The following is a 27,621-nucleotide window of genomic DNA, read 5'->3' as shown; positions in this document are numbered from 1 at the left end:
TCCACCAATCCAACCCTGAGGGACTGCCCCTAAAAAGTAAAATCCACCAATCCAACCCTGAGGGACTGCCCCTAAAAAGTAAAATCCCATCCACCTTCCAACCCTGAGGGACTGGCCCTAAAAAGTAAAATCCACCAATCCAAACCTGAGGGACTGCCCCTAAAAAGTAAAATCCACCAATCCAACCCTGAGGGACTGCCCCTAAAAAGTAAAATCCACCAATCCAACCCTAAGGGACTGTCCCTAAAAAGTAAAATCCCATCCACCTTCCAACCCTGAGGGACTGTCCCTAAAAAGTAAAATCCACCAATCCAACCCTGAGGGACTGCCCCTAAAAAGTAAAATCCACCAATCCAACCCTGAGGGACTGTCCCTAAAAAGTAAAATCCACCAATCCAACCCTAAGGGACTGTCCCTAAAAAGTAAAATCCCATCCACCTTCCAACCCTGAGGGACTGGCCCTAAAAAGTAAAATCCACCAATCCAACCCTAAGGGACTGTCCCTAAAAAGTAAAATCCCATCCACCTTCCAACCCTGAGGGACTGGCCCTAAAAAGTAAAATCCACCAATCCAAACCTGAGGGACTGCCCCTAAAAAGTAAAATCCACCAATCCAACCCTGAGGGACTGCCCCTAAAAAGTAAAATCCACCAATCCAACCCTAAGGGACTATCCCTAAAAAGTAAAATCCCATCCACCTTCCAACCCTGAGGGACTGCCCCTAAAAAGTAAAATCCACCAATCCAACCCTAAGGGACTGTCCCTAAAAAGTAAAATCCACCAATCCAAACCTGAGGGACTGCCCCTAAAAAGTAAAATCCACCAATCCAAACCTGAGGGACTGCCCCTAAAAAGTAAAATCCACCAATCCAAACCTGAGGGACTGCCCCTAAAAAGTAAAATCCCATCCACCTTCCAACCCTGAGGGACTGCCCCTAAAAAGTAAAATCCACCAATCCAACCCTGAGGGACTGGCCCTAAAAAGTAAAATCCACCAATCCAAACCTGAGGGACTGCCCCTAAAAAGTAAAATCCACCAATCCAAACCTGAGGGACTGCCCCTAAAATGTAAAATCCACCAATCCAAACCTGAGGGACTGGCCCTAAAAAGTAAAATCCACCAATCCAACCCTGAGGGACTGGCCCTAAAAAGTAAAATCCACCAATCCAACCCTGAAGGACTGTCCCTAAAAAGTAAAATCCACCAATCCAAACCTGAGGGACTGCCCCTAAAAAGTAAAATCCACCAATCCAAACCTGAGGGACTGCCCCTAAAAAGTAAAATCCACCAATCCAAACCTGAGGGACTGCCCCTAAAAAGTAAAATCCACCAATCCAAACCTGAGGGACTGCCCCTAAAAAGTAAAATCCACCAATCCAACCCTGAGGGACTGCCCCTAAAAAGTAAAATCCACCAATCCAACCCTGAGGGACTGCCCCTAAAAAGTAAAATCCACCAATCCAACCCTGAGGGACTGTCCCTAAAAAGTAAAATCCCATCCACCTTCCAACCCTGAGGGACTGCCCCTAAAAAGTAAAATCCACCAATCCAAACCTGAGGGACTGCCCCTAAAAAGTAAAATCCACCAATCCAACCCTGAGGGACTGCCCCTAAAAAGTAAAATCCACCAATCCAAACCTGAGGGACTGGCCCTAAAAAGTAAAATCCCATCCACCTTCCAACCCTGAGGGACTGCCCCTAAAAAGTAAAATCCACCAATCCAAACCTGAGGGACTGCCCCTAAAAAGTAAAATCCACCAATCCAACCCTGAGGGACTGCCCCTAAAAAGTAAAATCCACCAATCCAAACCTGAGGGACTGTCCCTAAAAAGTAAAATCCATCAATCCAAACCTGAGGGACTGCCCCTAAAAAGTAAAATCCACCAATCCAAACCTGAGGGACTGCCCCTAAAAAGTAAAATCCACCAATCCAAACCTGAGGGACTGCCCCTAAAAAGTAAAATCCACCAATCCAAACCAGAGGGACTGCCCCTAAAAAGTAAAATCCCATCCACCTTCCAACCCTGAGGGACTGCCCCTAAAAAGTAAAATCCACCAATCCAAACCTGAGGGACTGCCCCTAAAAAGTAAAATCCACCAATCCAACCCTGAGGGACTGTCCCTAAAAAGTAAAATCCACCAATCCAACCCTGAGGGACTGTCCCTAAAAAGTAAAATCCCATCCACCTTCCAAACCTGAGGGACTGCCCCTAAAAAGTAAAATCCCATCCACCTTCCAACCCTGAGGGACTGCCCCTAAAAAGTAAAATCCACCAATCCAAACCTGAGGGACTGCCCCTAAAAAGTAAAATCCACCAATCCAACCCTGAGGGACTCCATCTATTCCACACTTAAGTATTGCCCCTTAAATATAAAACCCCTCTCCATCTAGTCCACACTAAGTTATTGCCCCTTAAATATAAAACCCCTCTCCATCTATTCCACACTTAGTTATTGCCCCTTAAATATAAAAACCCTCTCCATCTATTCCACACTTAGTAAGTAAAGTCCTCTTCAGGTATCCAACTGTATGACATGAGTAAGGAACTTTGCTGTTTAGTCCCTGGAGATTTTTGTCTTTAAAAACTTTTTGACTGGTTGAATCCAACCATCTGTAACTTGTGTGTGATGCATAGAAGCACTGAGATGTTTCAAGCAAGTGTGTTTGTTTAGTTATTGACTATAGAATAGGTTTTAAAACCTGCATGCTTCACAGCTCTGACAACATCAATGAAATAAACTTCTACCATCATATCTGTAGTGAAGGTATTCGGATAGAATGAGCCCCCTCTTCAGATAAGATCTGTCTTAATTCCTCGAGATGATTGATGAGAGAGGTTAACTTAGTCAGGGAATGAAAGCAGGGGGCTGATTGGATTTAGACAGGAAGTGAGGAGAATGAGACAAGGGCTGATGGGATTAAGACAGAGAATAAGGGTTATGAGACAAGGGCTGATGGGATTTAGACAGGGAATGAGGGGAATGAGACGAGGGCTGATGGGATTTAGACAGGGAATAAGGGGAATGAGACAAGGGATGAGGGGATTTAGACAGGGAATGTAGGAAATAAGACAGGTAATGAGGGGAACAAGGGCTGATGGGATTAAGACAGAGAATGTGGGTTATGAGACAAGGGCTGATGGGATTTAGACAGGGAGTGAGGGAAATGAGACAAGGGGTGAGGGGATTTAGACAGGGAGTGAGAGGAATGAGTGAGGGGAATGAGACAAGGGATGATGGGATTAAGACAGAGAATGTGGGTTATGAGACAAGGGCTGATGGGATTTAGACAGGGAGTGAGGGAAATGAGACAAGGGGTGAGGGGATTTAGACAGGGAATGTAGGAAATAAGACAGGTAATGAGGGGAACAAGGGCTGATGGGATTAAGACAGAGAATGTGGGTTATGAGACAAGGGCTGATGGGATTTAGACAGGGAGTGAGGGAAATGAGACAAGGGGTGAGGGGATTTAGACAGGGAGTGAGGGAAATGAGACAAGGGGTGAGGGGATTTAGACAGGGAGTGAGAGGAATGAGTGAGGGGAATGAGACAAGGGATGATGGGATTAAGACAGAGAATGTGGGTTATGAGACAAGGGCTGATGGGATTTAGACAGGAAGTGAGGGAAATGAGACAAGGTGTGAGGGGATTTAGACAGGGAATGGGGGGAATGAGACAAGGGGTGATGGGATTAAGACAGTGAGTGAGGGGAATGAGGCAGGGGCTGATGGGATTTAGACAGAGGGTGAGGGGATTAGGACAGGCAGGGAGGGGATTTAGACAGCAAATGGGGTGGGGGATTAAGAGAGAGAGAGAAAGTGAAGGGATTTAGACAGGGAGTGAGGGGATGTAAACAGGGGCGAGGGGATTAAGACATGAGGTGAGGTAACTTGAAAAAGATGGAAGAGGTTTTTAACAGAATTGAAAAGGAAATATACCGAAAGTAGAACTGATTTAATAAACCGCTTTTGTATCAAGGTCTCCACATGGTAGAGTAATAACAAGCCTGTAGATTTAATTGGTTTTGAGATGAACCCTCAGTAAATCTCTGTTCTGAGATGACCTTTCAAAAGGTTTAAGTAGGATGAGACCATTTGACCGCTGTGATTTATATTGATGTAAGGGGCAGAAGAGTGTTGTTATTTATGAGGATATGAGAGGTCCTGCTGTTGTAAATGAAGCTTTATAACTTGGAGGAAACAGTAAAATGGCTCTACACAGTGTCCAGTATTTGGTGAGGGCCACAGATTGAATATGACGGTATTAGCGAATGTGTTGGTGCCTCTAGAAGATTGCTCTTTTTATATCACATTACTTATTATCACACTTCTTACTGCCTTATCAGCTCACCTGTTAAAGGACATAAGTGAGCCTTTTCTATACCACAGCATCCATGGTTCCTCTGTCTGTCTGTCTGTCTGTGATCAGTCAACAATTTTAAAAACTATTATTTCTTCTTCGTCATCTATTGGATTTCAGTTTCCATTGGGGGCAAAAGGGGGCAATTTACTTATATTGCCATTAACAATGTCTTTTCCAGAACTATGCACTGGATCAGGAAGAGGGGGGTGTAACCTTATAGGGAAATAGATATCAAACTTAAAGCTACATCTCTTTTAGTTTAGATAAAGACATTTCAGCCAAACAAAACCAATTGACTGATACAGGCCCTACAGATCTCTTGTTGTTTGATATAAGACTTGTTCTATTGTTTTATTGTCTGATTTTAATGGAGGATATAATGTTACTGAATTCCTTCACCTTAAAGAAGTATTATAGAAGAAACATAGAAAATTAATTGATGTTTCAGTGTGTTATCATGAGGTTCATACAAATGAAATTATTCAAAAACAAGAATTTTTCTTTTGTATTTAATTTAACGTGAGGCAAATAAAAAAAAATAAGAACTTCTGTATTCACAATGAGCTCTAGGACAGGGCTGTATTAACACAGAGATCAGTCAGTCTAACACCTGAGGTCACCTGATCAGACGTACCCGGTAGTTCTTATTGTTTGTCCATCATCAAAAGCATACTGTTAGGGGCATGATAGAGAGGTCAGAAACATGCTTGAAATTCCTTCAGATTAAATTTCTTTTCAGCACAATGAAGATTTTTTTTCGTGGATGAATGTGTACACCTGAATTATAATGCAGATGTAGTTAAATTTGTGGACAATGGTGTAAACCTGAATTATAATGCTATAGATATCTCAGTGAGGTAGTATCACTATATATATCTCAGTGAGGTAGTATCACTATAGATTTCTCAGTGAGGCAGTATCACTATAGATATCTCAGTGAGGCAGTATCACCAGATAGATATCTCAGTGAGGCAGTATCACCAGATAGATATCTCAGTGAGGTAGTATCACTATAGATATCTCAGTGAGGCAGTATCACTATAGATATCTCAGTGAGGCAGTATCACCAGATAGATATCTCAGTGAGGTAGTATCACTATAGATATCTCAGTGAGGCAGTATCACTATAGATATCTCAGTGAGGCAGTATCACTATAGATATCTCAGTGAGGCAGTATCACCAGATAGATATCTCAGTGAGGTAGTATCACTATAGATATCTCAGTGAGGCAGTATCACTATAGATATCTCAGTGAGGCAGTATCACCAGATAGATATCTCAGTGAGGTAGTATCACTATAGATATCTCAGTGAGGCAGTATCACCAGATAGATATCTCAGTGAGGTAGTATCACCAGATAGATATCTCACTGAGGTAGTATCAGCAGATAGATATCACAGTGAGGCAGTATCACCAGATAGATATCACAGTGAGGCAGTATCACTATAGATATCTCAGTGAGACGGTATCTCTATAGATATCTCAGTGAGGCAGTATCACCAGATAGATATCAAAGTGAGGTAGTATCACTATAGATATCTCAGTGAGGCAGTATCACCAGATAGATATCACAGTGAGGCACTATCACTATAGATATCTCAGTGAGACAGTATCACCAGATAGATATCTCAGTGAGGCAGTATCACCAGATAGATATCACAGTGAGGCAGTATCACTATAGATATCTCAGTGAGGCAGTATCACTATAGATATCTCAGTGAGGTAGTATCACTATAGATATCTCAGTGAGGCAGTATCACTATAGATATCTCAGTGAGGCAGTATCACTATAGATATCTCAATGAGACAGTATCACTATAGATATCTCAGTGAGACAGTATCACTATAGATATCTCAGTGAGGTAGTATCACTATAGATTTCTCAGTGAGGCAGTATCACTATAGATATCTCAGTGAGGCAGTATCACTATAGATATCTCAGTGAGGTAGTATCAGCAGATAGGTATCACAGTGAGACAGTATCACCAGATAGATATCTCAGTGAGACAGTATCACTATAGATATCTCAGTGCGGCAGTATCACTATAGATATCTCAGTGAGGCAGTATCACTATAGATATCTCAGTGAGGCAGTATCACCAGATAGATATCACAGTGAGGTAGTATCACTATAGATATCTCAGTGAGGCAGTATCACCAGATAGATATCACAGTGAGGCAGTATCACTATAGATATCTCAGTGAGGCAGTATCACTATAGATATCTCAGTGAGGCAGTATCACCAGATAGATATCACAGTGAGGTAGTATCACTATAGATATCTCAGTGAGGCAGTATCACCAGATAGATATCACAGTGAGGCAGTATCACTATAGATATCTCAGTGAGGCAGTATCACCAGATAGATATCTCAGTGAGGCAGTATCACTATAGATATCACAGTGAGGTAGTATCACTATAGATATCTCAGTGAGGCAGTATCACTATAGATATCTCAGTGAGGTAGTATCAGCAGATAGGTATCTCAGTGAGGCAGTATCACTATAGATATCTCAGTGAGGCAGTATCACTATAGATATCTCAGTGAGGTAGTATCACTATAGATATCAAAGTGAGGTAGTATCACTATAGATTTCTCAGTGAGACAGTATCACTATAGATATCTCAGTGAGGCAGTATCACTATAGATATCAAAGTGAGGTAGTATCACTATAGATATCTCAGTGAGGCAGTATCACCAGATAGATATCTCAGTGAGGTAGTATCACTATAGATATCTCAGTGAGGCAGTATCACTATAGATTTCTCAGTGAGACAGTATCACTATAGATTTCTCAGTGAGACAGTATCACTATAGATATCTCAGTGAGGTAGTATCACTATAGATTTCTCAGTGAGGCAATATCACCAGATAGATATCACAGTGATGCAGTATCACTATAGATATCTCAGTGAGGCAGTATCACCAGATAGATATCTCAAATTTTTTGATAAATTTTTGATAAAACTCAAATTGAAACTACCGGGGTAATGCCAATTTTAGATTTGATGAAAAGCTGGATTTCTGATGTAAGTATATTTAGTTTGTATGTTTACTTCTGTTCTTTGATTGTTACGTATATCAAAAATATATTCTGTAAGTTGACTAAGCAAGGGAACCAAAACAATGTTGTGAGAATATTTTATTTGACAAGGTTATTTAAATGAAATTCTATCAAATATGTCTAGAACATATAAAGGGTATACATTCTCTACAGTTGTATTTTGATTCAATATGATAAATGGACCGTAAAATACAAGCAGTTGTTGTATAGCTGTAATTAGTGTGCACAGAATACCACACAGGGGACCACTGATAATGACAATTCATAGGACCAAGGTTATCAAGCTTTTCATTGACAATGATTTATGTGACCAAGTTTAGTAAGCTTTTCATTGATAATGATTTATATGACCAAGTTTAGTAAGCTTTTCAATTACCATGATTTATGTGACCAAGTTTAGTAAGCTTTTCATTGACAATGATTTATGTGACCAAGTTTAGTAAGCTTTTCATTGACAATGATTTATGTGACCAAGTTTAGTAAGCTTTTCATTGACAATGATTTATGTGACCAAGTTTAGTAAGCTTTTCATTGATAATGATTTATATGACCAAGTTTATAAAGTTGCTCATTGGTGCTGACAATTTATAATGTCGAGGTTATGAAGCTTCAAATTGATGATGATTACTATAGGGAATCTGTGTGGTGTAGATATAGGGAGTCTGTGTGGTGTAGATGTAGGGAGTCTGTGTGGTGTAGATGTAGATATAGGGAGTCTGTGTGGTGTAGATATAGGGAGTCTGTGTGGTGTAGATGTAGATATAGGGAGTCTGTGTGGTGTAGATATAGGGAGTCTGTGTGGTGTAGATATAGGGAGTCTGTGTGGTGTAGATATAGGGAGTCTGTGTGGTGTAGATATAGGGAGTCTGTGTGGTGTAGATGTAGATATAGGGAGTCTGTGTGGTGTAGATGTAGATATAGGGAGTCTGTGTGGTGTAGATATAGGGAGTCTGTGTGGTGTAGATATAGATCTGTGTGGTGTATAGGGAGTCTGTGTGGTGTAGATATAGGGAGTCTGTGTGGTGTAGATGTAGATATAGGGAGTCTGTGTGGTGTAGATGTAGGGAGTCTGTGTGGTGTAGATATAGGGAGTCTGTGTGGTGTAGATATAGGGAGTCTGTGTGGTGTAGATGTAGATATAGGGAGTCTGTGTGGTGTAGATGTAGATATAGGGAGTCTGTGTGGTGTAGATATAGGGAGTCTGTGTGGTGTAGATATAGGGAGTCTGTGTGGTGTAGATATAGGGAGTCTGTGTGGTGTAGATATAGGGAGTCTGTGTGGTGTAGATATAGGGAGTCTGTGTGGTGTAGATATAGTAGATATAGGATGTTTGTGTGAAGATTTTGGAGTATGGACCTGACATAAAGAAACTGACATGAAAAAAGAGTAAACTGACTTAACAAAGAAAATCACATTTCTTCCCATAGGTAGCTCTGTCTGATGACACAAAGCAAGTCAACATCATTGTCACCATAACAGGGACAGAAACAATTAGACAAGGTCAGAGTGTAGTGAACATGTCCGCTGTCTTTGTCCCTGAGGGAACTAGACCCCTGGACATTTGTGTTAAGGTGTGCTTCGTTAATCTCAGGTCAGTTACCTGGCCTACATCAACAGGTGTTACATTCTTGACAAGATTTTGTCATTCTCTAAAAATGCTGAGTTAGATTAGCAAGTCTTTCTCCTTGGTGTGTTTATTGGATAAAGCAGGCACTGAATGCTTGAAATTTAATAAATAATACTATTGCAAAATTGTTTGAAGGAAAAAAAATCACATTAAAAAAATTCTATTAAAGCACCAAATTATATGTTATTTGATCGGCAGTAGAAATTATCATGGAATTTTAAGTTATTTGATCCTGGTGGGTGGCAGGTATGAAACTGAGAAGTTTGGCTGTGGTTGACTCAGACAACTTTACCTGTCTGTATACACATTGTTAGTGTTGTTTATAAAAAGGGATTTGGTAGAAAGTCCATTCCAGTACTTAAAATTCCCTACAGGTGTTGCAGACTGAAAAATTACTGTTGAGTTTAAATTTGCACTCTAACCTAAATAAGGCTGCTTTTATACTGTTGTGTAGGTATAGAGGGATCTCATTGTACCTAAGTATGTGTCACCAATGATTCTACAGAAAGCAGATATGATTGTCATGAAACTTTACATAGTTGCTCACTAATATAACCTCTTGTGCTGTCAAAAAATAGGTCACAGCTGCTTGACAGTGCCGTTCAGACTGCAGTTATTTTCCAATTGTCATGAAACTTTACACAAGGCTTCACTAACATCACCTCTCATACATGTTTGTGTTTCAACCTTCTGCTGTCCCTCGCCCGATCACTGTTCTTGTAAAGAAAAATTGACAGAAGTTTTGACGTCATTGCTCTGCAGGTTGAATTTCATTCACAAACATTAACTCTTTTCAATCTTCTGTGGTCAGAAAGTAGGTTGCTGTTACTATAAATAGCTCTAACGATAATAGAAATTAACAGAATTTTTGAAGTCACAACTCTACAAGTCATATTTCATGACCTTTATTGTGACCCTTGACCTGTATAATGTAAAATGTAGTCCTATGATACCTTCAACCTTCCTAACTTCCCTAAAAGTTTACTTTAGAGAGATAATAATTCAGACATTTAACATAAATTTCTCACGGACAAACAAGCTCATGAAACAGGCCAAACCTCTCTTCATTTCCTGTTATACTAAGCATTTTGTACAACTAAGCAGCACAAGAGTATCTGTAACAGTGTAAATCTGTGTCACTGAGGGATTGTTATGTGTCCCCTGTAACACAGTGTAAATCTGTGTCACTGAGGGATTGTTATGTGTCCCCTGTAACACAGTGTAAATCTGTGTCACTGAGGGATTGTTATGTGTCCCCTGTAACACAGTGTAAATCTGTGTCACTGAGGAATTGTTATGTGTCCCCTGTAACACAGTGTAAATCTGTGTCACTGAGAGATTGTTATGTGTCCCCTGTAACACAGTGTAAATCTGTGTCACTGAGAGATTGTTATGTGTCCCCTGTAACACAGTGTAACTCTATGTCACTGATGGATTGTTATGTGTCCCCTTTAACACAGTGTAAATCTGTGTCACTGAGAGATTGTTATGTGTCCCCTGTAACACAGTGTAACTCTATGTCATTGAGAAAATTGTTATTTGTCCCCTGTAACAGTAAATCTGTGTCACTGAGGGATTGTTATGTGTCCCCTGTAACACAGTGTAAATCTGTGTCACTGTGGGATTGTTATGTTTCCCCTGTAACAGTGTAAATCTGTGTCACTGAGGGATTGTTATGTGTCCCCTGTAACAGTGTAAATCTGTGTCACTGAGAGATTGTTATGTTTCCCTTGTAATACCATAAATCTGTGACAAGCAGAGATTTTTGTGTTTCCCTAATTTCTGTCGGTACACATTTGAAGTGCGTGATGGCATTCCTAACCACCATTAATTTCAACATTTAACTTTTGAAAAAGTTGGGATTGAGCATCAAGTCTGTGTTTACATAGCCCAGAATATCCCTATAACCAGTGATTACACATCTGTAATGGCAAAAACAGAACAGAATTTGGTAGATAGCATGTGCTGAGTGTATAAAACATATGGTTTATGTTGAGGTAGGGATTCTGACTTTTTAAAATCTGTTCTGTGTGAGGCCTCAGTATTGTGGTACCAGTAATTCATAAATTTTTCATCTCATTTGATTTGTTCACAAAATATCTTTTATATGTGTGTATTAATTTTTCTGTTGGTCAAACATGAACAACACTTTTTTCAAATCTACCATCCATCTGACTGACCATGTATATAAATAAGTTGGTATAAGTGTTTCATAACTGTTGAAAAACAATAGGCCCAAGGTCACAAGGGTCAAATTTGTTAAAACTTCTCCAATGAAGAAAATATCTAGTTTCCAATGTAATTGTTTAAAGTACAAGTTAAAGTCTATATTCCTAAATGAATACTGTATTCCACGGAGTTAAGTCTATATTCCTAAATGAATACTGTATTCCACGGAGTTAAAGTCTATATTCCTTAATGAATACTGTATTCCACGGAGTTAAAGTCTATATTCCTAAATGAATACTGTATTCCACGGAGTTAAGTCTATATTCCTAAATGAATACTGTATTCCACGGAGTTAAAGTCTATATTCCTAAATGAATACTGTATTCCACGGAGTTAAGTCTATATTCCTAAATGAATACTGTATTCCACGGAGTTAAAGTCTATATTCCTAAATGAATACTGTATTCCACGGAGTTAAAGTCTATATTCCTAAATGAATACTGTATTCCACGGAGTTAAGTCTATATTCCTAAATGAATACTGTATTCCACGGAGTTAAAGTCTATATTCCTAAATGAATACTGTATTCCACGGAGTTAAGTCTATATTCCTAAATGAATACTGTATTCCACGGAGTTAAAGTCTATATTCCTAAATGAATACTGTATTCCACGGAGTTAAGTCTATATTCCTAAATGAATACTGTATTCCACGGAGTTAAAGTCTATATTCCTAAATGAATACTGTATTCCACGGAGTTAAGTCTATATTCCTAAATGAATACTGTATTCCACGGAGTTAAAGTCTATATTCCTAAATGAATACTGTATTCCACGGAGTTAAGTCTATATTCCTAAATGAATACTGTATTCCACGGAGTTAAGTCTATATTCCTAATTCAATGCTATAAATCACTGAGTTTTGAAAGATTCCTTATTACATGATTAATGAAGGAAATCATTATGTGATCTTAATGTGAGACTGACAAGATAATATGCAAATTAGGCAGCTATAATTAGCCTTCAAATCCAATGATGCTTTGTAGATAAGACATGTAACGATGAAAACATGAGAAACTTTTCAGACTGAACATTGTACTGGATTCTGTGTTAGTTCTGTTGTCAGTATCTTTCTGTATTACATGTATCTTGTAGATTTATGCTTTAAAGAATCATCTTATCATGGCTGCTAACAGATTTTACGATAAACAAGAAACAAACTCACTCTGTCTTTTCTCTCCATCATGATGTTGTGCTCTTATTTTTGTTATGTAGCCTCATTATCGAAACACATTGTCACTGTTCTTAAAAAAATATTAATGTGAGAAGATGAGAGTTCCTTATATTTTATTAGGTGAGCTTTGACCATCTTTAATCAATTTCTGGTTTCCCTCTGTTACTAACTTTGCTTATTTAATGTGAGTCTGATCAGAGAAACAATATGGCCGACAGGCATCCATCTTGGATTTTGACAGTTGAAGTTTGTTGTTGCTCTTTTTTTTAAAATATACGGCAGAGATATTTCTCCAACTTGATGTGTGGGTTTCCCTGGCCCTTAGTTTATCATGCTGTTTCAATGACAGATAAGAGAAACTTATCATTAATTTGGCAGTTGAAGTTTATTGCTATTTCTCCTGAAGTTCATGTTAGATCGTATGTTTCATATGCAGTAATCTCAAATGTTTAAGGGGAAAAGAAGAAAATAGAGACAAGATCATTCTTGTATAGAATCAGTAAAGATCACCTAATAGTGAGAAACAAGATCCCTCTGAGAAATAAAGATTTTTAATGGTGGGAAACAAGATCCCTCTGAGAAATGAAGATTTTTAATGGTGAGAAACAAGATCCCTCTGAGAAATGAAGATTTTTAATGGTGAGAAACAAGATCCCTCTGAGAAATGAAGATTTTTAATGGTGGGAAACAAGATCCCTCTGAGAAATAAAGATTTTTAAAATAAAGATTTTTAATGGTGGGAAACAAGATCCCTCTGAGAAATGAAGATTTTTAATGGTGAGAAACAAGATCCCTCTGAGAAATGAAGATTTTTAATGGTGGGAAACAAGATCCCTCTGAGAAATAAAGATTTTTAATGGTGAGAAACAAGATCCCTCGGAGAAATAAAGATTTTTAATGGTGGGAAACAAGATGCCTCTGAGAAATAAAGATTTTTAATGGTGGGAACCAAGATCCCTCTGAGAAATAAAGATTTCCAATGGTGGGCATCAGGATCACCATGGGATATCTTGTTTATAACCATGAAGATTTGTAATGTAAAAATAGGCTGACATTTCATAAAATAATGTTGAAGATATTTATCCTTTAGTGATGGTACTAGATGTGCCTGAACCTCCAAGGTGTTTGGAGGGGGCAGGATTGTAAAGAGGATCAAAGCGGCTGATTTGTTTTAAATTGGAATGACACATCTCCTCTCAAATTATTGGGATGATTCCAACCAAATTGTAATAGCATGCTTTGGCCATGGGAATTGAAAGATAATCCAGTAAGGGGTCGTACAGTCTTGTTGCACAGTGATGAGGTAAAAAAACCTGGCAAACTTGCATTGAATAAATTCTTTTCTCCAGCTAGCTTAACATAACTTCTAACATTATATATTAATGTACCTGCATTTTTTTCTGTAATTTCAGAAATAGGAAAAATTCTCCCAGCTGAGTTTGGAATTTTCAGGACCGACAAACAGTATGACCCAAATCAGGACATCAGGAAAAATCTCTTTTCTAGAGTCAGTAATGAGGTTCCTGTCCGACCAGCGTAAGTCACATACTCACCTACAGAGATAGATCTCAACCGAATATAAGTCACATACTCACCTACAGAGATAGATCTCAACCGAATATAAGTCACATACTCACCTACAGAGATAGATCTCAGACAAGTATAAGTCATATACTCACCTACAGAGATAGATCTCAACCGAATATAAGTCACATACTCACCTACAGAGATAGATCTCAAACAAGTATAAGTCATATACTCACCTACAGAGATAGATCTCAAACAAGTATAAGTCACATACTCACCTACAGAGATAGATCTCAACCGAATATAAGTCACATACTCACCTACAGAGATAGATCTCAGACAAGTATAAGTCATATACTCACCTACAGAGATAGATCTCAAACAAGTATAAGTCATATACTCACCTACAGAGATAGATCTCAAACAAGTATAAGTCATATACTCACCTACAGAGATAGATCTCAAACAAGTATAAGTCATATACTCACCTACAGAGATAGATCTCAAACAAGTATAAGTCATATACTCACCTACAGAGATAGATCTCAAACAAGTATAAGTCATATACTCACCTACAGAGATAGATCTCAAACAAGTATAAGTCATATACTCACCTACAGAGATAGATCTCAACCGAATATAAGTCACATACTCACCTACAGAGATAGATCTCAAACAAGTATAAGTCATATACTCACCTACAGAGATAGATCTCAACCGAATATAAGTCACATACTCACCTACAGAGATAGATCTCAGACAAGTATAAGTCATATACTCACCTACAGAGATAGATCTCAAACAAGTATAAGTCATATACTCACCTACAGAGATAGATCTCAAACAAGTATAAGTCATATACTCACCTACAGAGATAGATCTCAAACAAGTATAAGTCATATACTCACCTACAGAGATAGATCTCAAACAAGTATAAGTCATATACTCACCTACAGAGATAGATCTCAACCGAATATAAGTCACATACTCACCTACAGAGATAGATCTCAGACAAGTATAAGTCATATACTCACCTACAGAGATAGATCTCAGACAAGGGGGAGTTCTAGATACAGAGATAGATCTCAACCCATATAAGTCACATACTCACCTACAGAGATAGATCTCAACCAAGTATAAGGGAGTACCAGATAACAAAGGGGAGTACTAGATACCAGAGGGGAGTACTAGATACCAGAGGGGAGTACTAGATACCAGGGGGAGTACTAGATACCAGGGGGGAGTACTAGATACCAGGGGGAGTACTAGATACCAGGGGGGAGTACTAGATACCAGGGGGGAGTACTTGATACCAGGGGGGAGTACTAGTTACCAGAGGGAGTACTAGATACCAGGGGGAGTACAAGGGGGAGTTCTAGATGCTAGAAGGTGTACTAGATACCAGAGGGAATACTAGATACCAGGGGGAGTACTAGATACCAGGGGGAGTACAAGGTGGAGTTCTAGATACCAGGGGTAGTACAAGTGGGAGTTCTAGATACCAGGGGGAGTACAAGGGGGAGTTCTAGATACCAGGGGGAGTACTAGATACCAGGGGGGAGTACTAGATACCAGGGGGGAGTACTAGATACCAGGTTGAGTACTAGATACCAGGGGGGAGTTCTAGATACCAGGTGGAGTACAAGGGGGAGTTCTAGATAGCAGGGGGAGTACTAGATACCAGAGGGGAGTACTAGATACCAGAGGGAGTACTAGATACCAGGGGGAGTACTAGATACCAGGGGGAGTACTAGATACCAGGGGGAGTACTAGATACCAGGGGGGAGTACTAGATACCAGAGGGAGTACTAGATACCAGGGGGAGTACAAGGGGGAGTTCTAGATACCAGGGGGAGTACTAGATACCAGGGGGAGTACAAGGGGGAGTTCTAGATACCAGGGGGAGTACTAGATACCAGGGGGGAGTACTAGATACCAGGGGGGAGTACTAGATACCAGGTTGAGTACTAGATACCAGAGGGGAGTACTAGATACCAGAGGGGAGTACTGGATACCAGGTTGAGTACTAGATACCAGTGGGGAGTACTAGATACCAGAGGGGAGTACTAGATACCAGGGGGAGTACTAGATACCAGAGGGAGTACTAGATACCAGGGGGGAGTACTAGATACCAGGTTGAGTATTAGATACCAGGGGGGAGTACTAGATACCAGAGGGGAGTACTAGATACCAGGGGAGAGTACTGGATACCAGGTTGAGTACTAGATACCAGGGGGGAGTACTAGATACCAGAGGGGAGCACTAGATACCAGGTTGAGTACTAGATACCAGGGGGGAGTACTAGATACCAGAGGGGAGCACTAGATACCAGGGGGGAGTACTAGATACCAGGGGGGAGTACTAGATACCAGGGGGAGTACTAGATACCAGGGGGAGTACTAGATACCAGGGGGGAGTACTAGATACCAGGGGGAATACTAGATACCAGATCAACTTATAGATACAAGAGGAAGTATTAGATACCAGACGGAGAGCTAGACAATTATATAATCTGACAAAATCTGACACTTGTTATTAGTTACAGAATGTGTAGTATAGCTGAATTATATGTTAAGGCATGTTGAAGCCATGTGTGGTGTGTCTAACAGGTGTAGAAGTCTGTGGTGGCAGCACTGACAGTAATTGGTGGTAATTACAAGGCTGCAGTTTAATTCTACCTCATCATCTACATAATTGTTTGCTTCTTTTATTAACTTGGTATATTTCTGCTCTGCTGCTTTTCTGTCCAGTGAATATTCTTCTCATTAATACTGTCCTCACAGAATTGTTCTTTATAATGCTTTTCAGTTTCACTTACTTATAAGTATCCTTAATCTTAAGGAATGAAATCTTTTAATAAGTTCTCTTAAACTCCATGTATGTAAACCATAGACACATGGCTCACGAAAACAAGTGAGATTGTTGTATGATACTGCTTTTGACTTAGTTATCTCATTTTCTTTGGACTCTTATCTCCCTGGATTTGATAATAACTCTTCCAGGATTTTGTCACAAGAACGTGTACATTACACCCTGAAAGGATATGTCACAAAAACATAGTAAATTGGCTCCTGTCTAGATTTTCACCAGAATACATGTAAATTAGCTCCTATTTGGACTTGACACAAAAACAAATGTAAGTGAACTCCTGTCAGGATTTGTCACAAAAACATGTATGAATTAGCTTAGTATTATCATAGAAGTATTTATTGATGTCAAGCTTATTTATTTTGATTTTAAATAACACATTTTCTTTTCCTCAAACTGTGTACACACATGTAGAAGTTGAGCCTAAAGGATATGGGGATGTCTCTCTCTGATAAAACTTACCACCGCAGAATATGAGGACGGTGTTATTTTTTGTCTCAGTGTTAGTGGTTGTTGTTTGCTGAGATTTATCATTGAGAGGTCAGAGGTCATGATGATAAACAGGTATTTAATGAGTTAATGTACTTTACATGTAGTGGGTACCTCACAGATCACAGAGTAGACTGGAGTTATCTGTATACAACTCAAACAAGGGCAAAAATGAAACAACAACACCTTGGTTATAGTCATTCTGTGTGTTCACACATCCACAGCACAAAGTTGGTGTACAAGAGATCGACAGAACCCCACAACATAAACATTAGGGTTGTGTGTGTTTAAATATGACACCAGAAATGTTTATGTATCTACATGTATGACATCAGTAGTGTTTGTGTACATATGACATCAGTAGTGTTTGTGTACATATGACATCAGTAGTGTTTGTGTACTGTACATATGACATCAGTAGTGTTTGTGTACTGTACATATAACATCAGTAGTGTTTGTGTACATATGACATCAGTAGTGTTGGTGTACATATGACATCAGTAGTGTTTGTGTACATATGACATCAGTAGTGTTGGTGTACATATGACATCAGTAGTGTTGGTGTACATATGACATCAGTAGTGTTGGTGTACATATGACATCAGTAGTGTTGGTGTACTGTACATATGACATCAGTAGTGTTTGTGTACATATGACATCAGTAGTGTTTGTGTACATATGACATCAGTAGTGTTTGTGTACTGTACATATGACATCAGTAGTGTTTGTGTACTGTACATATAACATCAGTAGTGTTTGTGTACATATGACATCAGTAGTGTTGGTGTACATATGACATCAGTAGTGTTTGTGTACATATGACATCAGTAGTGTTGGTGTACATATGACATCAGTAGTGTTGGTGTACATATGACATCAGTAGTGTTGGTGTACATATGACATCAGTAGTGTTGGTGTACATATGACATCAGTAGTGTTTGTGTACTGTACATATGACATCAGTAGTGTTTGTGTACTGTACATATAACATCAGTAGTGTTTGTGTACATATGACATCAGTAGTGTTGGTGTACATATGACATCAGTAGTGTTTGTGTACATATGACATCAGTAGTGTTGGTGTACATATGACATCAGTAGTGTTGGTGTACATATGACATCAGTAGTGTTGGTGTACATATGACATCAGTAGTGTTGGTGTACTGTACATATGACATCAGTAGTGTTTGTGTACATATGACATCAGTAGTGTTTGTGTACATATGACATCAGTAGTGTTTGTGTACTGTACATATGACATCAGTAGTGTTTGTGTACTGTACATATAACATCAGTAGTGTTTGTGTACATATGACATCAGTAGTGTTGGTGTACATATGACATCAGTAGTGTTTGTGTACATATGACATCAGTAGTGTTGGTGTACATATGACATCAGTAGTGTTGGTGTACATATGACATCAGTAGTGTTGGTGTACATATGACATCAGTAGTGTTGGTGTACTGTACATATGACATCAGTAGTGTTTGTGTACATATGACATCAGTAGTGTTTGTGTACATATGACATCAGTAGTGTTTGTGTACTGTACATATGACATCAGTAGTGTTTGTGTACTGTACATATAACATCAGTAGTGTTTGTGTACATATGACATCAGTAGTGTTTGTGTACATATGACATCAGTAGTGTTTGTGTACTGTACATATGACATCAGTAGTGTTTGTGTACACATGACATCAGTAGTGTTGGTGTACATATGACATCAGTAGTGTTTGTGTACTGTACATATATATGACATCAGTAGTGTTTGTGTAAATATGACATCAGTAGTGTTTGTGTACATATGACATCAGTAGTGTTTGTGTACATATGACATCAGTGCATTTTGTGTACCAATGAAATTTTTGATGGAAGTTTCTGAAATTTGTTTTTTTCGGTTTCACTTGGTTCCCAGTTAATGTCTATCTGATTTTGTGACTAATCAGAAAAACAGGTGGCCATCTTGGATATTTACAATGAAAGTTTGTGGTTGCTAATTCTTTAGAACCTGGTAGATCTCTCTCAGATTTCATATGTGAGTTCCCCTTGGTCCTTACTTGAGCCAATTGGATTTTGAGTTTGATTGGAAACACAAAATGGCCGACAGACTGCCGTCATTTTTTACAATGAAAGTTTGTTATCCCTATTTCTTGTGATATAGTGGATGGATCACTCTTCCTCTGGCTTGGTCCCTTATTGTGCCTGTTAGTTCTTGTGACTGATTAGAAAAACAAAAAATGTTAACAGGTGACTGTCTTTAAAATGGTTAAAGATTATTTAATTATGAGCAAAAGCAGAAAATAAAAAAAAGAAGGGAAAAGATCCAACTTTAAAAGAACATATAAAGATCAAACAATGGTAGGCACCAAGATCCCTCTTAGATCTCGTGTAATGTCACATGACACAAAATCTCATAGTGACCTATTACGATTGTCTTTGTCTAGCATCATGGGTCATCAGTCATGAGTCTGTAAACTATAAATTTTCAATTTCTCAAAAGTCTCTCAAAGTCCATATAGGGGAGAATCAAATGGTCTTCATTGTGAATTTCATTACCCTGGGGTCTCATATTTCTCCTGAGTTTGCTATAGTTTATACAGGAAAATTACATTTTTGAGCATTTGAGTAATTTTTTAATTTATAACGGATATATTCCCAAACCAAAGGATGACAACTTCATGGTATGCACATAGTGATCCTCAGTGACCCCAAAGGAATAGATGGGTGAGGTCAAAAGGAATCAATTGGCTCAAATTTTAAAAAATCTTCCTCTAAACACCCAGATATGGCAGAATCAAATGCTGTTCTTGGATGAAAGCATCTTAAGGTGCTTAAATTACCAAAATTGTGAACTTGATGACCCCAAGGTCTCACATGCCCCCATGGGAAGGGGATGAAATTTACCATATAAAGTGATAAAGATATTACTTATAAAGTGATAAAGATATTACTTATAAAGTGATAAAGATATTACTTATAAAGTGATAAAGATATTGCTTACAAAGTGATAAAGATATTGCTTACAAAGTGATGACTTTTTTCAGTTCAGTTAATATTAGTCAGGTGACCATTTGTCAGTTTTCCTGTAATTATGAGCAATAACAGGAAAGAAGTGAAAAGAAGGAGAAAGATCTATTTTAAAGAAAATCTAAAGATCAGACAATGGTGGCTGCTGAGATCCCTCTGATTACACAAATTGTGACCTTGATTACATGAAATGTGACCTTGATTACATGAATTATGACCTTGATTGTGATTGATGTGACAGAACCAGAAGTTATTATAATGCTGTTATTAATATTTACAGTTACTGCAGCCATTACAAGATTGTGGAGTCGAACCGTCACTGTAACACAACCGACTTTGGTAAAACATGGGCCAACAAACTTCAGCCAGGAAACAAAGTGTGTGTGGAGTGTCAACCCTTCGCCATGGACAAAGAGGCAGGTCTGCGTTGTAAAGGACATGGAGTGTACCGTCGACCAACTCACTGGAAGGCCCTGGACGTACATCATTGTCATGGCAAATGGATAATGGAAGAAATTCATAGTCCCTGTACTTGTAATGTTTACGGGGACAGCGATTTCATCCTTGTCTAACTCCAGGATTGGGCCTATTCCAATCGTTTTTATTGCCTGTAAATCTCTCACATATGATTGTGATATTAAATTTCTGAGTTGATATGACTGACTCCAAACATGACCATATTTGGAACATTGTATGAAAAGCCATATAAATTATATATATACTGTTTAGGTGAGACTTTACAAGTTGTCTCTCCTGCTGTAGAAATGTCTGGTACTGTAGACTCTTTACAAGTTGACAGATTTGTTTCTCCTGCTGTAGAAATGTCTGGTACTGTAGACTCTTTACAAGTTGACAGATCTGTTTCTCCTGCTGTAGAAATGTCTGGTACTGTAAACTCTTTACAAGTTGACATATCTGTTTCTCCTGCTGTAGAAATGTCTGGTACTGTAGACTCTTTACAAGTTGACAGATTTGTTTCTCCTGCTGTAGAAATGTCTGGTACTGTAGACTCTTTACAAGTTGACAGATCTGTTTCTCCTGCTGTAGAAATGTCTGGTACTGTAGACTCTTTACAAGTTGACAGATTTGTTTCTCCTGCTGTAGAAATGTCTGGTACTGTAGACTCTTTACAAGTTGACAGATCTGTTTCTCCTGCTGTAGAAATGTCTGGTACTGTAGACTCTTTACAAGTTGACAGATTTGTTTCTCCTGCTGTAGAAATGTCTGGTACTGTAAACTCTTTACAAGTTGACATATCTGTTTCTCCTGCTGTAGAAATGTCTGGTACTGTAGACTCTTTACAAGTTGACAGATCTGTTTCTCCTGCTGTAGAAATGTCTGGTACTGTAGACTCTTTACAAGTTGACAGATCTGTTTCTCCTGCTGTAGAAATGTCTGGTACTGTAGACATTTCACAAGTTGACAGATCTGTTTCTCCTGCTGTAGAAATGTCTGGTACTGTAGACATTTCACAAATTGACAGATCTGTTTCTCCTGCTTTAGAAATGTCTGGTACTGTAGACTCTTTACAAGTTGACAGATCTGTTTCTCCTGCTGTAGAAATGTCTGGTACTGTAGACACTCTACAGGATTGACAAGTTTGGTTCTATTGCCACAGAGAGTGATAGGTTAACAGATCTGGTTCATGCCATGTAGCACCAGTAAATGTAAGACTTAAAGCATTGTTGATATTAGGCTCCAGACAATGGAATGTGAGGCACGCCTGGCAGCCTCAGGGGATAATTACATAAATACAGCATCTCCTTCCCACCCAAAAGTCATAGGTGAAAGTTTAGCTAGAAACAGATTGTATCAGTATAACACACTAGCGAGGATCATTCATTAACTTAAACTTCAGTCAGGGATATGATATGGAATCATGTTTTATATTTGTTAAAGAAAAAAAAAAAAATGGAAAGCATCACTTGGTCAACGGTCAACCTAGATATGGAAAATTGAAATCTGTTTACAGAGTTTTAAAATAATCAAATTGAAAACTGATATAATTAAACAAAAGTTTTACTAGAAATTAGTGTGAACAGGTGAGTCCCAGGTGCTGATTCTGGCTCTCCTCAGTAACATCAGGTTTCACAGTCTTGGCAGCAGTGCTACTATTCGGAAGTGTAACATTTCCCAGTCTGCAGATTTTCTCTCAAATTTGGTTTCATTTCCTTTCATAATTGGCTTTGGTATCATTTCACTATGTGGTAACATTACTGTCCTGGTCGTCGTCATGGTTACCTAACCCAATTACACATGACTTAAGTATTAATTTCTGCGGGAACAAAGTCTTATTTCACCTGTAAGGCAGGAAGGGAAATAACTCTTGCTTACATCTCGCCCATTTTTTTTGTTTTTTACACAGTTCTTGTTTATGATATCATTTTAAAATCAGGTAAAACAGTTATACAAGAATTAAAAAGTGTGCATTTAAATGATTGCAAAAACAACGATTGAGCTTTGGCTTTTAATGAGTTATCCCCCCTGTCCATAGTGGTATGGCTACCTCGCGATTTAGGCCAGTAGGTACAGTACAGTATCATATATAGAACGTTTATATATATATAAAAACAGACACAAATTTATATATATGTGTGTGTAAAGTTTGCAGAAACAGTGTTTTTATACATATTTTACTAAAGGAAACTTTTATAGATAGTAGATCAATATTAGACTGCAAAGCATTGCAGTATGTAAGTTTGAAATATGTGAAATTTGACGTAGAATTTCAAAATCAAAATGATATAGAGTTTATAGTGGAATTTTTAACATGCTTACATTGTTTATATTTGATTTTTAACATTGATTTATCATAACATCATTTGATAAAATCATTTATATACATTTTTTTTAGCATATATATACCTAAAACGAAAGTAGATTTGTAGATTTGTCTCGTGTTGTCCCGATATTTTGTAAGGACAAACGTTCACCAATAACCATATATAACCCTCTACATAGGGTGAGTTTTTATAAAGGTCACCTTGAAGCTATTTTTGTTAATATTTTCTGTGCATGAAAACCATTGTTATTTATTGTAAATAATCCCCACTGCTAATGGTAGATTTGATGTAGTGTGTATTATGTGTCTGATAAATAGAAGGAATTTGTTTCTACCCTACAGAAGGATCTTATGTTGACACTCATTCATTATTCTATATATGTTGTCACGATAAATGCAGATTTAAAAAAATAAATAAAGGAAGCTGATCAGGTGAGGATGACAGTTTAGGTAAGTTAAGGGTTGTACGTTTATAATCAACACTTAAATTAAGTTTTTTTTAAAGAAGTTTTGTGTGAAAACACTTTTTTCAGATCCTGATTTATAAGAAAGAAACCAAATTAAAAATGGAATATCGGGTATCGGTTTAGAGCAATTTATACATAAATCATGGGATATAAGTAACTATTATATTTAAACTACCAGTAGCTATTTCCGTTCTAACTTTGACTTCCATTGCACTACAAGCAAACTAATTCCCTACATGGAGTCGCACAGCTTCACTTTAGAACTGAAGGTTGAGTGTTTTTCTTCACATATTATAATACTGGAAAAATGTCAAAACTGACAGAATTTGACTAGAGTTTTTTTAATCCAGTTTAAGTCTAGTTTCAAGCCACTGTTTTTAATATTGTTTTTGTACAAATGTTGTGTGGTGTCAATTGATATTTTATGAAATTCAGTTTTTTGGGAGGGTCACTTTTAAGAGATTTAAAGCTGGTGATAAAACACTCTCTCATTATGATGTAAATCAAGTTTGGATGATTTAGAATAGCGACTAAAGTGACGCTTGTAGTTTTAAATTTCCTGGCTCATACATGTTTATTGTGTCAAGTCATGTGCTATTTCACAAAAAAAATCCAAGTCATGTTATGTTTCACACATCAACACCAAGTCACGTGATATTACACACACATCAATACCAAGTCACGTGATGTTATACACAACAACACAAAGTCACGTGATGTTACACACATCAACAAAAAGTCACGTGATGTTACACACATCAACAACAAGTCACGTGATGTTACACACATCAACAACAAGTGACGTTATGTTACACACATCAACAACAAGTCATGCTACAGCATTGTTGAGTATACTCTGGCTTAATGTTCAGTTTAACAGTGAATAGAAATATATTTCTCAGCGAAACCGTTTTTGGGGTTAATTTTAAATGTGTGTGAACTTGTGTTGAAATTAATATTTAAGCTTATGCATGCAATACTGAGGACATATAAGAATTATCAGAAGTGTTTATACTGACTTTTTTATTCAGTTTTAAGATTTTGTGACCAATTTTAACACGTAAAAATCTCTGGAACATTTTCACTACACCTGGTCCGCAAATCGTTTGTGATGATCCTGTCATTGTATTAAGTTTGCCACTCTGTGGCCACTCAAATGATAGGTCTAGTAAAGCCACTAGTGTTGGACGTCCAGTGTATCGGTTCACCATCAACTCTGGCTAGTAGCTTCAGTACCACGTGTCCATTTTGTACGGCTGTAAGGGGATTTTTCTGTATTAAAACCATAAATATAATCGAACAAAGAGTTAGACCTTATTTTGTTGTTTTGATGTTTTGTCGTTTTAGGCCACATCTAACGGTAAAGGTTTCAGCCTATTGTCGTAGCTTTTGGAACCTTTTGTGGGTGTAACCTTCTCATTGGTTGGAAAATGCCACCTGTCTTCAATATTTACTGTAAATAATCGATACTGCCAACTTTATAAAGACCGAATTTATCTCTATACTCCAGGGGTTACAATCACCTTCACTCTCTGTACGCCTGGAACCATCCTCTATACTCCAGGGGTAACCATCACTTTCGCTCTCTGTACCCCTGGAACCATCCTCTATACTCCAGGGGTAACCATCACTTTCACTCTCTGTACCCCTGGAACCATCCTCTATACTCCAGGGGTAACCATCACTTTCGCTCTCTGCACTCCTGGAACCATCCTCTATACTCCAGGGGTAACCATCACTTTCGCTCTCTGCACCCCTGGAACCATCCTCTATACTCCAGGGGTTACCATCACTTTCACTCTCTGTACCCCTGGAACCATCCTCTATACTCCAGGGGTAACCATCACTTTCGCTCTCTGCACCCCTGGAACCATCCTCGATACACCAGGGGTTACCATCGCTTTCGCTCTCTGCACCCCTGGAACCATCCTCTATGCACTAGGGGTTACAATCACTTTCGTTTTCTGTACCCCTGGAACCATCCTCTATACTCCAGTGGTTACAATCACTTTCGTTCTCTGCACCCCTCGAACATTTATAGACTTGAAAAATACTGGAGAACTTTCAGAAATGATGCCGCAAAAATGGTTTGGTAACTCTATCGACAGTATGATTAAGTGATGACTGACGGAGTATTTACAATACAGGACAAATATAGCAACGTTCCTTTAAAACATTATATCCCTTAATGTCCCTTCATTTGTGTCATCTGAATGTTAGCTAAACTCTTGCCCCCACCCCCTACCCCCTTCCCCTGACGATCCTGTATCGTTAGAGTAACTCTATGAGCGTGCCACAAGGAAGACGAAGTTTCAGGGTCGACGGTACGTTCTTAGTCCTATACTCTATATGATATTGTGGGAAAGGAATATACATTTACTGATCTTGAGTAGTTATCATGTAGTGGTACGAAATGCTGTGTGTGGATATTACATTATATGGAGCTGAATCATCTGTATCCGATTTGACAGCTTGTTGGATGATAGAGGACTATTGTGGGTTTCCTTTGAGTTAACACAGCTAATAAAATATCTACTTAACTGAGAAACTGAGACTACCGCTGTTTTATTTTCCAAAGGAATGTGTCTGCGAAGCATTGGTATATGCCTCTCAACCAGCTATACTTAGTAATATTCCAAGAAATTTCAATTGTTGAATGGATTTGACAATGCATACTCAACGAGAATATCTTCCAACATATCGCTGTTGTTTTACAGACTATCGGGCAACAAAATTTAAAAAATAAGGTAAAAAAATAAATGCTTACTTCAAATAAGCTTCATTTGGCTTAGAGAATTCAACATCGGAAGACAGTTTGTACTTTAAAAGTAAAATTAGGAATAATTGGAAAACATTCTACAATCTACCCTAAAATCAGTCATGCGTGACGATGTCATTGTCTGACATGGTGAGCTTGTTTAGTCCAAATCAACGCGTGGTGATCAAACCACGCCGGATTTTTTCAAGCGAATTATTTCAACGGGCACTCTGACTTCAGCCATATTCATTTTTTTTACGTTGGCATTTTGATTTCGTCATTGACTGAAAAGCCACTCTTAACGCAAATTTAGAGGGGTAGGGCAATTGCGACGTTGATGGATGGTCATAGCCAAACAGCTGTCGCACGGCAGTTAGGCGTTGGCGTGTACAATTAACAGTTTCCAAACGTACCAGGATTGGTCGTCCGCGTGTAACGACGGCACGACGGCCAGGGCGATTCGATTGTCGCACTTGTGTGACAGATTCAGGACTGCTGTAGAGCATAAGTCGCATACCTTTGGTACTCATGGAAGATCCGTTAGTTCTCAGACTGCCAGGAACCGCTTGGGTGCCGGGAGAATCTTTGCGCGCCGACCTTATTTCGGGCCACCTCTGACACCACAGAGGCGATAAGAGTGTCTTGACTGGATGCGCAGACATGGCCCGTATAGGTTGAGGATGTGTCGGTGGAGGCGTGTGATGTCCACCGACGAGTCTAGATTCTGTCTGTATCACTCAGACGGAAGAAAAAGGGTATATCGCAGACGCGGTGAGCGTTTCGCCGACGCTTGCGTGTTTGAACGCGATAGATTGGGTGGGGCTGCTGTAATAGTTTGGGGAGGCATCTCCCATGGAGTAAAATCCCCCTTAGTTGTCCTGGATATGAAACTCAATGCCGTTCGATACAGAGACCAGTTCCTCAACCCAGATGTCCCTCCACTTCTCAGACGTTATAACATGATTTTTCAGCAAGACAATGCTCGACCCCTCACCTATCCGCGCCCAGTTGGTTGCCGCATTAGCACAAGAATGGAACAACATTCCCTTAAGACAAATTAATGTTCTCATGAATTCGATGCAATAGGAGAATCCGTGCAGGGATTCGTGCAAGAGGTACCCACATCAGGTACTAAAATGTCTTTTTGTTTTTCGCGGATATCACAAACTACTGACGACACGAATGACGTCACAAACTTTTCTTCTACAGTACTGTAAAGAGTAGACTTGTCCCTTCACAT

The 27,621-nt window shown here is 38.7% G+C and overlaps 1 protein-coding gene across 1 annotated transcript in view; it reads left to right on the top strand.

Annotated features, from left to right (window-relative positions):
• Positions 1-24,927, top strand: part of LOC132559145 (somatomedin-B and thrombospondin type-1 domain-containing protein-like) — a 58,485-nt gene extending 33,558 nt beyond the window's left edge. Inside the window, exons 3-4 of the mRNA XM_060223754.1 lie at positions 13,872-13,995; positions 20,655-24,927. Of these exons, the coding sequence (XP_060079737.1) occupies positions 13,872-13,995; positions 20,655-20,946 (416 nt within the window). The 3' untranslated portion in view covers positions 20,947-24,927. The remainder of the gene's footprint in view (positions 1-13,871; positions 13,996-20,654) is intronic.
• The last annotated feature ends 2,694 nt before the right edge of the window (positions 24,928-27,621 follow it).

Source organism: Ylistrum balloti, unplaced genomic scaffold (genome assembly GCF_031769215.1).
Source record: "Ylistrum balloti isolate Yb309-2 unplaced genomic scaffold, AGI_CSIRO_Ybal_v1 Utg370866, whole genome shotgun sequence".
In the NCBI taxonomy this organism is placed as follows: domain Eukaryota; kingdom Metazoa; phylum Mollusca; class Bivalvia; order Pectinida; family Pectinidae; genus Ylistrum; species Ylistrum balloti.
Note: the sequence above shows the minus strand (reverse complement) of the source record. Positions and strands in the feature narration are given on the sequence as shown.